General features: G+C 40.6%; 2 protein-coding genes across 2 annotated transcripts in view; one reads left to right on the forward strand and one right to left on the reverse strand.

Annotated features, from left to right (window-relative positions):
* LOC115629907 overlaps positions 1–15701 on the forward strand; it is a 79639-nt gene that overhangs the window by 53095 nt on the left and 10843 nt on the right. The window lies entirely within an intron of this gene.
* LOC115629958 (AF4/FMR2 family member 4) lies at positions 369–3864 on the reverse strand. Its single transcript, XM_030526572.1, has 5 exons — positions 3741–3864; positions 3043–3391; positions 2200–2482; positions 845–2109; positions 369–381 (listed from the first exon to the last, which is right to left on the reverse strand). The coding sequence occupies exons 1-5, from the start codon at positions 3862–3864 to the stop codon at positions 369–371; spliced, it is 2034 nt and encodes a 677-aa protein (XP_030382432.1).

Here is a 15701-nt window from a genome sequence, read left to right on the forward strand (position 1 = left end):
TACTTTTACATTTATATCGTTTTAATATTTGTCGATTGATCGTAATTACAATCGTTTTAAATATTTTAATTGAATTGTGTTCTTGCATTTGACAATCATGTTATCGATACTTTTTGCTTGCGTTATTAGGGGAAATGTGCTCCATGTAGCTTAGCTTTCTTATAATTACATTTCATTTGTTAGTTCATTATATCGATAATCTTCTACTGCCTCAATTCGAATCGATAAATGTCTGCATCTGCATCTTTTAACTGTTTTATTTTATTTATGTATTTATATTATTATCGTTACATTTCATTTATTAATCGCCGTTTTATCGATGTACTCTTAGCTAACTTTTAAATCATTTGATTAACGCTTTAATTCGCTTAAATCAATGCACTAGTAGTTAACATTCGACATTGCTGAATATATTGAGAATGTCGCTCAACTTTTCGATATTCGATTAACATTTAAAACTTGCCCGCCCGATGCCAAACAAAAAAATCACATTTTTATTTATAGTTCTTTTTTAATTGTAATATCGTGCTTGCCTTTATTTGTTAAAGCTTTAGAGCAGGGCGACAAAAAAAAAATTGAGCATATACATACAAGTAAGTGTGTGTATGTTATTTTTGTGTGTGCGTGTGTGCGTGTGTGTGTTTTTGTGTGCTAAATTCGTTCATTTGTTGCACTGTGCCAGAGAAAAAGAAGCATACTTTATTGCTGCTGCTGTTCGTCCCTTGTTTGCAACAACTTGGACGTTGCCACAGATTCTGTTGCTGCTGCCGTTGCCGTTGCCATTGCTGTTGTTGTAGATTTGCCCGATGTTGCTGTTGTTGTTATTGTTGCCGCTGCGGCTGAAGATGTTGATGAGGCGGTTGTTGGTGTGGTTGTTGCTGTCGCATTCTCGATTTCATCGGCATGGCACAGCTTGCGATGCTTGTGAACAAAATAGTAGCTGGGAAATTTGCTGCCACAGGTCTTGCAAGGATAATACTGGACATTCATGTCCAGGGGACGCACCTCGCGTCGCAGCAACTGTTCCGTATCGCTCGACGGACTTGTGGAAGTCTCCATTGCGGCACTGCTTGCTGCCAGTGGCTGTTGCTGCTGGTGTGGCTGGGGCTGGCCATTGATGAGTATAGCAGCGGCAGCAATGCTTTTCTTCTCGCTGAGACTCAATGGGTTAAGATGACGCTTGGCGTGCTTCTGGTAGCAGTACTGGGACTTGAAGGTGTGCTTGCAATAGATGCAGACATACAATTCGTGTGTCTGTTGTTGCTTGCGATGCGTTGTTGTTGCCGTCGCGGCTGTTGCTGTCGCTATTGTGGCATGTTGCTGAGGCGTCGCATCGCCGCTATTCTCACTCTCCTCGGCATTTTGTTGCTGGTGTATCTGTTGCTGTTGCTGATGTTGCTGCTGTTGTTGCTGTTGTTGCTGTCGCTGCTGACTGCTTATGGTTTTGGCCATCTGCTGATGGAACGAATAGCTAACACTCTGCTGCGTACGCTGCTCGCCCAAATGGGCTGTTGTCGCTTCGTAGGCATCCGGCTTGTGGCCGTAGGCGGTGTTGAGGATGCGCCGAAAGCGCACAGGCCCATCACAACTGGCCACATCGATGATGAACTTGGCCGGCGCCGGCGCTGTGCCCACTGTGGATGAGCTGGCGTCCAATTGGGCGGCCGGTATGGGCGCTTTAGCCACTTGCAAACCACCGCTAGATTTGCGCTGCTGCTGCTGCTGTTGCTGCTTCCGTGAGTTGCGCGACTTGCTGGACATCTGAGCCGGAGGCGCTACACGTGCCACCACTGGCGGCAAGTGTTTGGCCTGCAATGGATTCGGCTTAACTGTTGTTGTTGTTGCTGTTGTCGTCGTCGCCAGTGTGGTCATCACCTCGGGGGCTTCGGCCAACAGACTTTTGGGCTGCACATCCACACGTTCAATGTTTAGGCTCCCTGCGCTGCTCTCCAACGAACTAACCACCGACACATTGCAATCCATATCGATGTCGGCATCTTCCACATTGGGCTGTGTGTCCAAATCCAATTCTGCCTCATTGTCGGTTATTGTGTTACTGTCAATGAACACCTCAACATCCTCCTCGTCCTCCTCCCGCTCCACCTCCTCCTGTGATGTTGTTGTGTGCACATTGCACTCTAGGGTTAGCAGCGAGGGCGGTGGTGGCGGCGGTGGAGCGGCAGATACATAGGCTGCCACCACAGCCTGTTGTTGTTGCGCGCATTTGTATGCGGCGGCGGCGGCTGCTGCTGCTGCTGCAGCAGAAGGTGGCGGTGGTGGTGGCGGCGCCGGTGGTGGCGGTGGCAGAGGCAGAAAACCAAAATTTGGCATTGTCGCCTTGCTGGGTATGGGTCTGATTATCTTAGAGACTGCGCCAGCATTGTTATTATTATTGTTGTTGTTGTTGTTGCTAATGCTATTATTACTGCTGCTACTACTGCTGCTCAGATAGCCCTCGGTTTGGGCGCGGGCCAGAAAGGAGCTATAATAACGATAAACCGTAAGAGCGCTTTTAAAATGTTGCCCCAAAATTTAAAACACTACAGAAAAACAAGAAATTTTCCAAAATATTTTTGGTTCCTGAACGGTTCAAGAATTATTCCTAAAGCCTAGAAATCTAAGATATCAGAATTACTATACAAAGTATTTTCGCCCGAAGCAAAGAGTTATTTAATTTTTAAAAAACAATTTCAGAATAACTGTGAACATTCAAAGTATTTTCGCCCGAAACAAACAGTTATTTAATTTTTAAAAAACAATTTCAGAATAACTGTGAACATTCAAAGTATTTTTAATTTTTAAAAAACAATTTCAATTTATTTGTTGAACTTCAGCAAGCAACAACAAAAAGTAGAAAATTTCCAAAAAAAAAAAACACCCAACCTTATGATAAGTTTTTGAAACTTTTTAGTATTTTCGTTGACTAGTTTTGAACAATTCTTTTTTTTTAAGTCCAAGTTTTCAACGGTTTGTTGCCTCCTAAAACCCAAGAACCCCCCTAGACTTCCGGTAAACATCCATTTACGCATAATTGAGACGCACCGACAAATCTCGAGAGCACGCGGCATGTGCAGCACATGGGTGGCCAGCAGTACGGCAAATATATTGTCCACATTCAGATCCAAATAGCCCGTATACATGTAGGTCAGCAGAGGTGCGAATTGTTCTGCCGTAACATTTCCCAAATAGAGCAACAATTCCCCGGCTCCGCTGGTCGTCGTCTCATCCAAACGTATGGCCGAACGCAAATAGCCGCTATGCATGCCCAGAACTAGAGCGTGGGCGACAAAGCGTACGGTGGCCGGTGCCGGTCCCACCTCCAGGATAACATCCGGCGGCGTGGACATAACGCTTGACGAGATCGTTGCCGGCAGTTGAGCAACGGCGGCGGCGGTGGCGGTAGCAGTGGCAGCGGCACGACTGCTTCCGGTGTTGCCACCGCTGCTGCCCCCGGTGCTACCCGTTAACCAATTTGTAAACATTGCACATTAAATAGACAACAACAAAAAAAATGGGCAGAAAAAAAAAGAGTCGTCGAACAAGTGCGATAACAGCGATTTGAAAGGAACGCGCGAGCTTGACGGACTACCAGACCGTATCGTACCGTACCGTACCGAACGATAAACGAAGGACCAACAATCAGACGAAGACGACGTCACGTCACGTCACGTGTATAACTCGGTTAAAACTGATGGCGTCTCGTTATGCTGCACGCGTATTTATAGTCAGTCTGCCTCTGCCTCTGCCACTGCCACTGCCACTGTCTCTGTCAGCCTGGCCAGCAGCTTCGTGGTCGTTCGGCTGTTTGTCCTGACGTCGCTGCTTTTGCTGCTGTTCGCCCTCGTCCTCGTCGTCGTCCTCCATCGCTGCTGCGGTGGCGGCGCGTTTGTTTGTTGTTGGTTTGTTTAATTGGTTTGTTCTGTGTGTGCGCTTGGATTTGCGTCAGTTTTTTAATTTCAGCAAATTAACAAATAATATTTGAGCGACAAGCAGCGCGTGCCAATTAACGGCGTGCCAGTACAAAGCCATGTGGGGGTGGAGGAATGGCGGGGGCGTGTAAAAAAAATTGCATATGTGTGTTGCCTACTTTTGTGCGCACGCTGTAAGGCTTGACATTTTACAAAATAACCGTTTCCCAACCGCTTCAAACCCGATTAATAACCGTTTCATAACCGATTCGCAAGTTCAATAAATGAAAGCCTAATTGGCTTTACTTGAATTTTTTTTATTTTTATTTTATTTTTGGAAAGCATTTATATCTGGCGCTAACAACCCTCCATACCACCTTTCTCCCACCCCCCTCTATTGCTACCTTAAACCTTCTTTAGTTACATCAATCTGCTGCATTTACATTTTAGCTTTGCGCTTAACTCACCAAGCTCCCCCAATCCTTACCATCAGCAATCCTCTTGCGGTGTCTCAATCGACTTAATTGATTTGTGGGCATAGCCAAAACATATTTACATATGTGTGCCCATGTTGATTTTCTTTGTGTGTCTGTATGTATGTGCGAGTGAGTGTGTCTGTCTGTATATTGGGTTCCGTTAGATGTCTTGGCTACTTTTGATTCACATGCCCTGTGGCTTGCGGCTGCATTGCCTTCCAGAACAAGAACCACTCATGGTATCTATATGAAAATAAAAAAACCTTCAAAGCATTTGACATACGAACTGTTTTTGGGAATCGTTCATTTATAAATTTATTTGAAAATTATTAGAAAATTTTCCAAGAATTATTAAATTATTAGGTTTGACTAGGACTAGAACTAGGGAGCATAAATTGGACATTTATCGAATATATGTCTTTGAAAAATTACAATTCTCCCTTGAAATATGGAGGATTCCATACTATGAATATAAATGAATATTACTTACATTTATCGAATATATGTCTTCGAGAAATTACAATTCTCTCTTGAAATATGGAGGATTCCATACTATGAATATAAATGAATATTACTTAAATTTATCGAATATATATATATGTCTTCGAGAAATTACAATTGTCCCTTGAAATATGGATGATTCCATAATATGAATATAAATGAATATTACTTAATATACTATAACTAGAAACAATATTAAAGGAGAGGATCAATGCAATACAGGTTGAGAATCTCTTCACATATTCTGAAGAATAAAATATAATACCCCATTTATTGACTAAATAAAACCTGAATTGAGATCCACAAAGCACTTTCATTACCCATTTCTAACCCGAATTCAGATCCACACACACCTTTATCCAACTTTAAGAAATTCAAAAATTACAACAGGGTCACACATTTTTTCAGAGTTACTTTATTTAACAAAAAACCAGTATTTAACGAATTGGATTCATTCATTTTTTTTTTAATTCTACCACAGTTGCTTCTTGCTCTATAAAATGTTGCCGCGCGTCTAGGGTAATTGTAAGTCGTTGTTGTCCTCTTCGGCAAATATGCTCGCTTGCCTTTTTTGACTATTTTTCTAAGATTTCAATCGGGTTGTTGTTTTTTTTTTTGCTGCTTTTTGTGTGGCTATTTGACCATTTGCATGGCTCTTAATTACCGTTACTGGCGCTGCTGATCGGTTTGTTTGTCCCCCCTGGTACTGCCGCCCCCAGTCCCAGTCCCTATACCTGCAACTGCCTGCCCCCACATATGTGACAAGTTTGTCAAAAAAGTTTACCATTCACATACGAGATATGAGCAATCAGTCGGTTGTGGGTTTTATTTATGTGCCTTTGATAGGCTAATTTAATTAAGTTCAGTTGTTGCTGTTGTTGTTGATGTTGTTGTTGTTGTTGTTGCAATTGTTCATTTTACTTTCCATTCCCTTGGACTAACTGACTTGTCTCCCTTAGCCGGTCTCCTTGTCTCCCCCCTGTCCATTCAAATAAAACTTCAATCAAGCGTTAACAATTTTAATTAAATTATTTCCAAATGTAATTATAAATGTGCGTCATGCATAAATTGTGTTATTAATTAATTTAGCAATGCTGACCATTCTTTCATCCTGCCACGCCCTGACGCCCCCAAACATCTCTTCCGCATCATATGGAGAGCGATTGCAATTGGTTTTGGCATGGGTCGGGGGCCAACTTTTTGAATAAATAATCACAACGTAGGCAAAAAATAAATTTCATAAATTGGCAAAAAACAACAAGAAGGTAACAACAGTAACAATAACAACAACAACAACAACAATAAACACATACAGACAAGAATCCATGTCCAGCGCCCAACGCTCGATGGTCGACGTCGTCAATCTGCCACGTTTTTAACGTTGCGTTAATCCCCGTCTGCTGCATGCAACTCTCGTTCACTTTTGTTTTTGCAGCCTCTCGTCCTCGTCGTACTGCCACAGACTTCCTCCCCTTTCCCATCTCCCCTCTCTTTCTCCTTCCTTTGATATCCGGCCTCGTTTTTATTTTTCTTTTTTTTTTTCTTTTGGCATTGTCGTACTTTCCATAGGTTATTATTTTTTTATTTCACTTTTCGTTGCTGCACACATTTTCCACACTACCTTCTCCGCTCTTACGCCACTCAATGGAAGTCAAATATCTATCGATAACGAGCATAAATTACCAATAAAAAGCGATTACATTTTACCTCCGATACATTATATTTATTTAAAAATATTTATATTTGTTAATTATTGCATAGATTTGATAACTATGTTATATGGATCATATTCGATTTTCTATATAATCGATATATTTACCAAATGCTTCTTTTCTTAAAAATAAATCATTTGTTAGACGTTTTATATATCAGTGCTTTCTGACTGTTCGCAATATGGTTCAGTTACTTTTATAGTCAATCATATACTCGATAGTGCTAGCTTTCATTTGAATTCAGTAATCGTAATTTATTCAGGATGTTCGTTAAAATACTTATCCTTATAATCGATTATCTATTCGATAGTGCTAGCTTTCATTTGAATTCAATTATCGTTGTTTTTTTAAATATACCCTAGAATTAATTAATAATTAAATAATATTAATTATATATGCACGTACATATGTTAATATTCGTAAACTATTCGATAAATATATTCAAAAGCGTTAGTTTGAAATAAAGCCGATCAGAAAGCGAATATATTACTAGATTCGATTGCATATTCAATTGCAATAAAATGCAAATGCAAAAGAGAATGAATATATTTTGAATCATTTAAGCACTTAAATATTCGATAGTATTCGTTTTGCTTCAAATTTATAAAATGGTGTAAATCGGTAATGCTAAATAAATGTGTGTCATATCCACATGTATATCTATTTGAGGTGCTTCCATAAAAAAAATACAAATTTGTGTTATTCGATTATTCATTCTCTTTTGTTTTGATGCAAATAATACACACACACCCGCAGTCCCTTTAATGTTATTGTTCGTAACAAAAGGGCTTGACAAATCGTGTCAACTCATCGTGTGTCATGGATAAGATTCACACTCTTTGGTCTCCTCAGACACGGCACAGTGGTTCAATGCCATACAATGCAATGCAATGCAATTCAATTCAATTAACGGCCTGGCAAAGCTTTCAACGTGCGCAATTAGCTTTTGTGTTATTGTTATTGCTGGTGCTGTTGCTGTTGCTGTTGCTGTTACTGGTGGTGTTGGTGGTTGGCTCGCCCACAACAACAAACAAGCCAAGTATATAAAAAACAAACCAAAACAACAACAACAACAACAATAGCAATTTCTGCTGATCTTTGCAGTAAGTTGGCAAATTGCCTGCCAACTGAGAACGCCTGCCGCTCACACACTGTCAACTGGCTTTGTCTTACGCACACACACACACACACACGGAGAGACAGATAGCCAGCCATTGGCTTTGGCCATGTTGACAAACATACACACACACACACACGCACACATACACAGAGCAGTTCGCTCGCTCGTTCTCACATTCATAAACCCATACTCTTCCATTTGCACATCCTCGTTATCGTTCTGCTCTTCAACATCACATCGTCGTTTTGTGCTGAGCTTATCCCAGTTGGATTTTATTGTTTGCAGACAAACAAACACACGCACAGTTGCCCGCTCTGACTGCATGTTGTTGTTGTTGTTGTTGTTGTCGTGCATATGTGCACGAGCAAAGGGACAAACCTTTTATGACAATTAAAACATAATTGACGGTCAACATTAATAAACCAACGACACCAAATGGTGGTAAGGAACAGCAGTTGGCTCAGACTCTATCACTTCCCCTCCTCCACCCCACTCTCTCTCTCTTCATCCTTTGTGTCTCTCTGTTCCACTTATCCTGTCCCCACTGGCATTGCGTTTGTTTGCCTTGCTTACTGCAAGATTGCAATTGAACATTTGAAGGGTGTTGCTACCGAGGTGGTCACGAAGGTGGGTCTAGGACGCACTAATCCATTGCCAGCCAGCCACCCACCTGTACACACACACACACACCCACACACACCCACACACACCCACACACACCCACACACACCCAAACACGTGTAACGAACACAAAAATCAACACACAGCCATTTTGTGTTAGTTAAAAATTCTTTTTGTCTTCTGCTAAAAAACACACCAGCAAGAAAAACAGCAAAAATGTGCGCCCAAAACTAAATTTGAAAGCAAAAGGGCTCAGTACTATACACTTTACACAATTAAATTCTTTCTGCAGGTTCTTATGGGCTCCTCATAGCATTGCTCATAAAAAACGAATTCAAATCGTGAATATATATGTATGGGTATAGCGCATAGAAATTAGTAGAAATAAAGAACATTTAAATACATTTGTTGGGTGAATGATCGACTTGAATAGGCTACATGTAAACGATTCTAAAGCAGTGCACAAAAAATGTGTTACCTTATATTAATAAATTTCATATATATTCGATAAATGTATCGTTGCAAATTTTAAACTTGTACAACGAACGCTTGTTGGTAAAAATGGGATATTTTTAATTTTTAATTGAACATATTAAATAAAATAGGAATAAAAATTTTACGAACAAAAGTCCAACTACAAATTGTAGAAACATTCCCAATTTCGATTATTCAATACATTCTACAACAGTATTCGATAAATAATCAAACAAGTGCCTGTTGTAAATATTGAACATTTCATTTCTATTTAATCTTCCATGAGCACTAATAATAATTATTATTCAACATATTCGATTCTACATATTCGATAATTGTAGCTGTTAAACAGTTGTGTTTATAAAGCTGAACTAATACGAATATTTTAAAATCGAACTGCAGTTCTAGAGCTCATATTCCGGTTCCACAGTTTGGTTTGAATTCAATGTGTATTTGAACAAGTTGTACATTTAATAAGACCTTATGTAATTAGTTAATAAAGTTTTGGGCATCTCCACCAAAGGGAAGCAAACACTAAGCAAGCTGTTGTGGTTGCTGATGCTGTTATTATTTATTAATTTGTTTATTGCGTTTTAAGTGATTAACGTGTAATCAGCCAAAAAACATGCAATCCGACTCATACACCGCATTATGCTGATGGAAAGTAAACGAAAATGCGAGCGCTAATCTCCAGCACCTGTCCTAATCCTCCCCCCACAATGCTCCAGCAATCCACCACCATATGCTGCTGGTGCTGGCAGTGGTCAGTAAATGCAATTTGATGCCACCCCTTCGAAAGGGGAGTTGGGGCCAGGGCTGGGACTAGAGCGAGTGGTTGAATGTGTGGTGGCTGTCAAAAAGCGCTGCAAAGTATGCAACGGTGCAAGCAGCTTAGCATGCCGCAGCACCGCACCGTGGAGTGCAGCGCAAGAGAGGGACGTGGGCGAGCAAGTGAAGTGCACTCGAAGAAAAATCTAGGAGACTTAAAAGCTAAAACCATAAAGTAACAACTCAAAAGCTGATTAGCATAATTATAGTGGCAACGAAGCAAGTTCTAACGCTAACTAGTTATAAATATGAGGATATGTTCATTAGTATATACTTAGATATATATCCGAGTTATGTGCATTCTGATACAGCTAAATCACTCTGCAAATGTTTTGTATACATCTACGCTTGTTTTATAGTTGTCTGATTAGTCAGTCAGCTATATTTAAAAAATATATATACAATTAGATCGTTGTATTTAGCGGCAAACAAATTAAGAACTTGAAATGTTTTTAAATTGATAAAAGAATTTCAGACATGTTTCCTAATATTGAATCATATTACACACTTCCAATATGTATATTGTATGGGTGCATTTCAACACTGCTCTTCAACTCCTTAACTTATCCTATAATCCTATAATCCTTTAAATCATTAATTTTTCTAAATTGTTTGCACATCTGAACGTGTGTTTGCACGTCTGAACGCCTACATTTCGAAAACAATAAGAGCTAGATATATTGAACTTTGTATGAGAATTATTCTGATATTTTGGCGGATGAAGTTTGGTCAAGGTATGGGATATATCGATTACTCTTCGACCATTAGCTAGTTTAGGAGGTAGAAATGTCTTCTTTTTGAAATTACTTTTTATTTATGCCAGTGTGATGGCAGTTTTAGCTTTTTCGTTGCGTTATATGTCGCTAATGCTGTTGTTGTTGCTGGACATTGCTTATGAAATTTTGAACAAAATTGAAATTACGCTAATTGTTGTTTGGCCCCGCGTCGCAGCAAAGTCTACTGCATTCGGCTGTTGTGGCAGACTGCAACCATCAGCCATCAGCAGAACAAGTGCAGGCCACGGCCACGAATGAACGACATATATGAGGATATGTTTGCGGATGGAGTGGGGGGAGGGGTTGGGAGAGGAGAGTCAAACCAAATCAAAAAGCAAAAACAATTAGCGAATTTGATGCGCAAATCCCTGTTACATTCCAGGCCCAGGCCGACACGTGCAATGGCGTTGCCGTTGCCTAGGGAGGGGGTTGAGTTGTTGTTGCTGTTGGGGTTGCTGTTGGGGTTGGGGTAGGTGTGAGAAAACGTTAATGGGCGCGCGATCGTAGTCTACCTTTTCAGCTTGCTGGCCAATACTCATCTGTGGTAAAGAGTGTGATGGGGTGGGGTGGGGAGGTAAGCGCGAATGCTAATTAATAGACTTTGTCTCCTGCTTTGCGCCACACGACGCCATCATCATCAGCAACATCATTATCTTCATAATAAACATCATTATCAGCACAAGCATGACGCGTTGTTTGGCCTGCGCATTAGCCATCATACATGTGTATGTGTGTGTGTGTGTGTGCGTGTGTGTGTGTGTGTGTGTGTGTGTTCGTGTTGGCCATGTTTGCTAATTAGTAAATCATAATTACTCACATTTTGTAATGGAGCGCTGATGTGCGCTGCTTTTGTCTATCCGTCAATCTACCTATCTATGTATGTACTATCCCCCGAATAGTGCATTCACATATCTATCTGCTGGTTACATGGCCTAAACAGCTCATCAATTTGATTTGTCACTTGTCCACTTGTTCCACAGAACACACCCCCCTCCTCCCTCCTCCCTCCTACATCCCCGCCAACTGAACGAACATTCACAAAACGCATTTTTAATTGACTGATGGTGTTGCATTAAACGATTGGCGATTGAACTATAAGGAGACCAAATGATTGATGCACTCGAAGAGCAAGTGCTACATACTCGTACATGTATTCAAATATCTGAAGAATCATTGCAAATATATGTATTAAGTCGGAGTCAACTTGCCATCTGATGTGAGAATACTTTCTAGAGGAAGTAAGCTTCAAGCTTATTTCTATTCCTATGTCCGTCTGTATATCTGAACAACTCGAGCTCAAAAATTATAAGAACTATAGTAATTATAACTATTGAAGAGAAATGCATTTGAATACCAAAAACAGTTCAATGAATTTAACGTTTGAATTATTTAAATGTGCTTCTTTTTGAAGTGTTTCGATATATTGTTCGGCTGAAGTTTTAAATATGATTGAAAATGCATTAGATATGTCCTGGCATGGTTAAGGCACTGACTGCTAAAGAAGATTGAAAAATAACTGATTTGTGTATCCTTCCTTCCTGCGACTCGATCGAATCCGATGCCTTTGTCTTCTGTCGCTTGATCTGTTGTTGAGACTTGTTTTTTAAATGTCTCGAATCTGTTTTTAATATGTAGCGTACTAAGCATTGCATTCCCTACGCAAATAAATCCAATTTGATGATTATTTCTCAGGCGTCAAATCAGGCGTCAGTATATACAAACATATACTCAGCTTGCCATTAACTAATCCGACATATATTTAAATAAAACAAACATCTTGAAGTATTCAAAAAAATCGAATATACAAAATTTGGTTAATTGTGTTTACTCGTGTTTGGACAAAAATCAATTCAATAATGAATCATATAGTTATGTTGTCTTGGTATTATACATATTATATGGCTTAAAGCTTTCTTATCTGTTTTTGTTTATATGCTTAGTAATAGTAAGCATTATAACCATTAACAATTAATTGTCTAATGGTTTTTCTTTTGGGTCTACTATGTGTGCAGAAAATCTTAATTATTCTCATAATTTTCAATTTTTGTTTATTTTTTTCGTGCTACACTGGCACGAATAAAAGCACGGCCCATGTCCATCTCTAGTTCACGCTGCCTCTTGCCGCCTTTTACATTTGTTTGTTGCCTACATGGAGGCGCTGACAAACTAATTACAAACTTAAACCCAAAATCGTATGAAAAGTCAACAAGACTGCAAACTAACGGCACCTACACACGCACACACTCACGCACGCACATATTCATGTACATATATTACAGTTGCAGCAGCAGCAGCAACAGCAGCTGCCTGCCTGCCTGGCTGCCTTGCTAATTATCTGCCGCACTCTTGCTGTCCCACTCGGACGTACACTTTACTTCGTCTTGCACTCGTACTCGCACTCGCACTCACACTCGCACTCGCTCTTCCGTTTGCTCTTTCTCTTTGGTTGACTTTTGCTTACATATGTAATTAAATTGCTCAATTAAAATTGCACACCCTTTTGATTATCGCTGCCACTCGCGTAGCTTACAAGCGTATGTGTGTGTGTAACAACAACAACAACAGTCCCATTTATTAATCAGTAAAAATCGTTTGTCAAAAACGAAAAAAAAAGTATGGTGAAAGGAGAAACGAAACAAGGAAGCAGGGGAGCAGGGGGGGGGGGCAAGAAAGCCGACAAACGGCCATCGACGCAATTGCCCAGATTTTCAACTTTCTTTTGTGCTGTCGCTGCTGCCCACGTCGCGTCGTCATCGTCGTCGCTGCTGCTGCTGCTGCCACTAGTGCTCTGCCGCTTGTGCCGTTAAATCAACACCATTTCGTAAATTAAAAGTGCCAGGCAGTAGCATCCGCGGCTGCTGCGGCGGCGTTCATATTAACTGTATTTACAATTATATTGCGCGCGCTCGCTCTCCCTGCCCTCCTCGCTTCCTTTGCCTCTCCTGCGCAATTTCGCTGCGCTGCTTTTGTATTTGCGCCTTGTTGCTGCTGAACATGTGTTTAAGCGATATATATGGGTGTGTGTGTGTGTGTGCGCCATCGTTCGTCGTGGTATTTATGCACATAATTCCTTGCCTGCCTGCTCTTTGATGTTTGCACAAGTTGACGGCGACAGCGACAGCGACGTCGGCTGCTCTGTCGGTTTGCTCGCCCGTACAACTTCTTGTGCTTACGCGCAAGTTTTTTCTTCTTTTTTTCCACTTTCGTGTTGCCAAATACAAATTCCCTATGGTGCTAATTAGCGGTCGTCGTCGTTGCGTCGTTGTCGACGTCATAGCTGCGCGCCGCTCTTCCTCACAAGCTCTGCTGTAGTATTGCATACTTTTATGCGCGCGTTGTATATTTTTTAATTGGCCGCCGCTGCCAACACCATCAACACACAGTGGTGCAAAATTAAATTCTAACTGCAGAAATGTGGCTTATTTAATGCCATAGAGTAAACAAATTGTTTGTAAATTTCTCTATTATTATTTCTCTAAAATATTCACGCTATTAGTTCGCTTTTGTTTGTTCTTCTTCTAATTACTTTGTTCTGCACTGAAAGAAATATGAGAGCTTGAACTATTATGTTATAAAAACTATCTAGAGAGTAGATCTGATATTGTCTGCATTGCAGGATTGTATGAACGTCTAAATATTAGGGATTATATGAGCCAGAGGAACAGAGATCAAGTGTATTAAGCAGTATTAGTTGAGCAATTAGTTTCCAGTGCTCTATGTATGTATAGGTAAAAATTGTGTGAGAAATATTCTGCTGCGCCGCTTTCTTTGGTACCCGTTTCCACAATTTAAATACAAAACAGAATGACAAATCGTCATGAAATCGGAAAATATTACAATTAACAACATTTCACACATTTCGCAATAGCTGCCGTACTTAATTAAAAAGGATTCTAAGAAGTTATGAAAATTGAACTGAATTCAATGGCGTCTAATACTATTCCATCGATTTCAATGTTCTTTAGAGTGTTAAGTCTAGGTGTTGTGTGTATAATATCTTCTAGTACGCCATAATATGTTTATTATAGAGCTGTTGCTGTCAAAAGCTTAGTCATTGCATAAAAACGGTTCGCAGCTTTCCATAGTCATAGTTCTTTTCTCTCCAGTTGTTGTTGTTGTTGGTTTTGTTGTTATTGTTGTCTTTGCTGCTGCTTGCTATTGTTTCCAATTGTCTAATTGAAAGTTAAACACATTTTTGGTAACTTGTGCAGAAATTTTGTGCTGTTGCAGCAAGCGGAGATACGGATGCAGGGGATGGGGAATATCAAGCAGTCCGGGTTAATTTCTGTTTGCTGGACTGGACTGAATTGACTTTGTTGTTGTTTCTGCTGAACTATTTGCAGTTGACCAAATTTAATTGTCAATATACGCAGTTGGTACGAGTATAGAGGGAAAGGTTGTGCGATTTGTAGGTCAGCAAGCCACTCACCCCACCCCACCTCCTACCCCTATTCGCTTATTCTAAGTAACCATCCAGCTCCCCGCACTTATGGTATTATCTGGTAATAATATAAAATCTAGAATAACGTGTGCCTGTGGCTGCTGGTGGTTGTCGTCCTCTAAGCACGAATGCAAACATTATAGGCCTCGCATGATAACTTGATTATTTGCCACGCCCGCCCGCTGTTGCCGTCGCCTGCGCCTTCGTCTTTGCCGCTGTACAATATTTACTCTTTGTCCTTGCAAAAGAAATTGTACTAATGGAATTATTTCATTTTTTCCCATGCTGCGTTTCTGCCCCGACTCGTCCCACTCCTTTCCATTCCAGCCCGCAGCCTCTCTCCTCTGGCCTGCCATCTTCTCTACTCGTCGTCTCGTCTCATCTCATCTCGTATCGACTTGTGTTGCCTTGCCTTGTCTGTTCTCGTTTTGTTTTGTTTGCTGGTTTGGTTTGATTTGCTTTTGGTTGCCGTTCGTTCCCGTGCCGTTGCCGGCGTTGTGCAAATAGCTAGACGCTTGCTGCGACCGCCAACGTTTCATCTTTCATCATAATCATCTTTCGTGAACATCATTATCGTCAACATCATCAGCAGCAGGAGCAGGAGCAGCAGCAGCAGCATAGCATCGTCGCAGAAATCAAAGTAAAAATAAAGCAATGGCGGGCGCAAGGCAAATGCCGCGCGACCAAAACGAGCAAAACTTTTTTGTTTTCCTTTGGGGCACATTTCAAATAATTTTTTGACTGATTGAATTATTAATAAAATTGATCGAAATGCAAAAAGTGCGGCGTTGACGATGGTGGCGGTCAAAACTAAATGTTGATTGAATTGCTTTAAAGTAGTCAA

This window comes from Scaptodrosophila lebanonensis, unplaced genomic scaffold (assembly GCF_003285725.1).
Source record: "Scaptodrosophila lebanonensis strain 11010-0011.00,11010-0021.00 unplaced genomic scaffold, SlebRS2 tig00000171-arrow-arrow-pilon, whole genome shotgun sequence".
In the NCBI taxonomy this organism is placed as follows: Eukaryota; Metazoa; Arthropoda; class Insecta; order Diptera; family Drosophilidae; genus Scaptodrosophila; species Scaptodrosophila lebanonensis.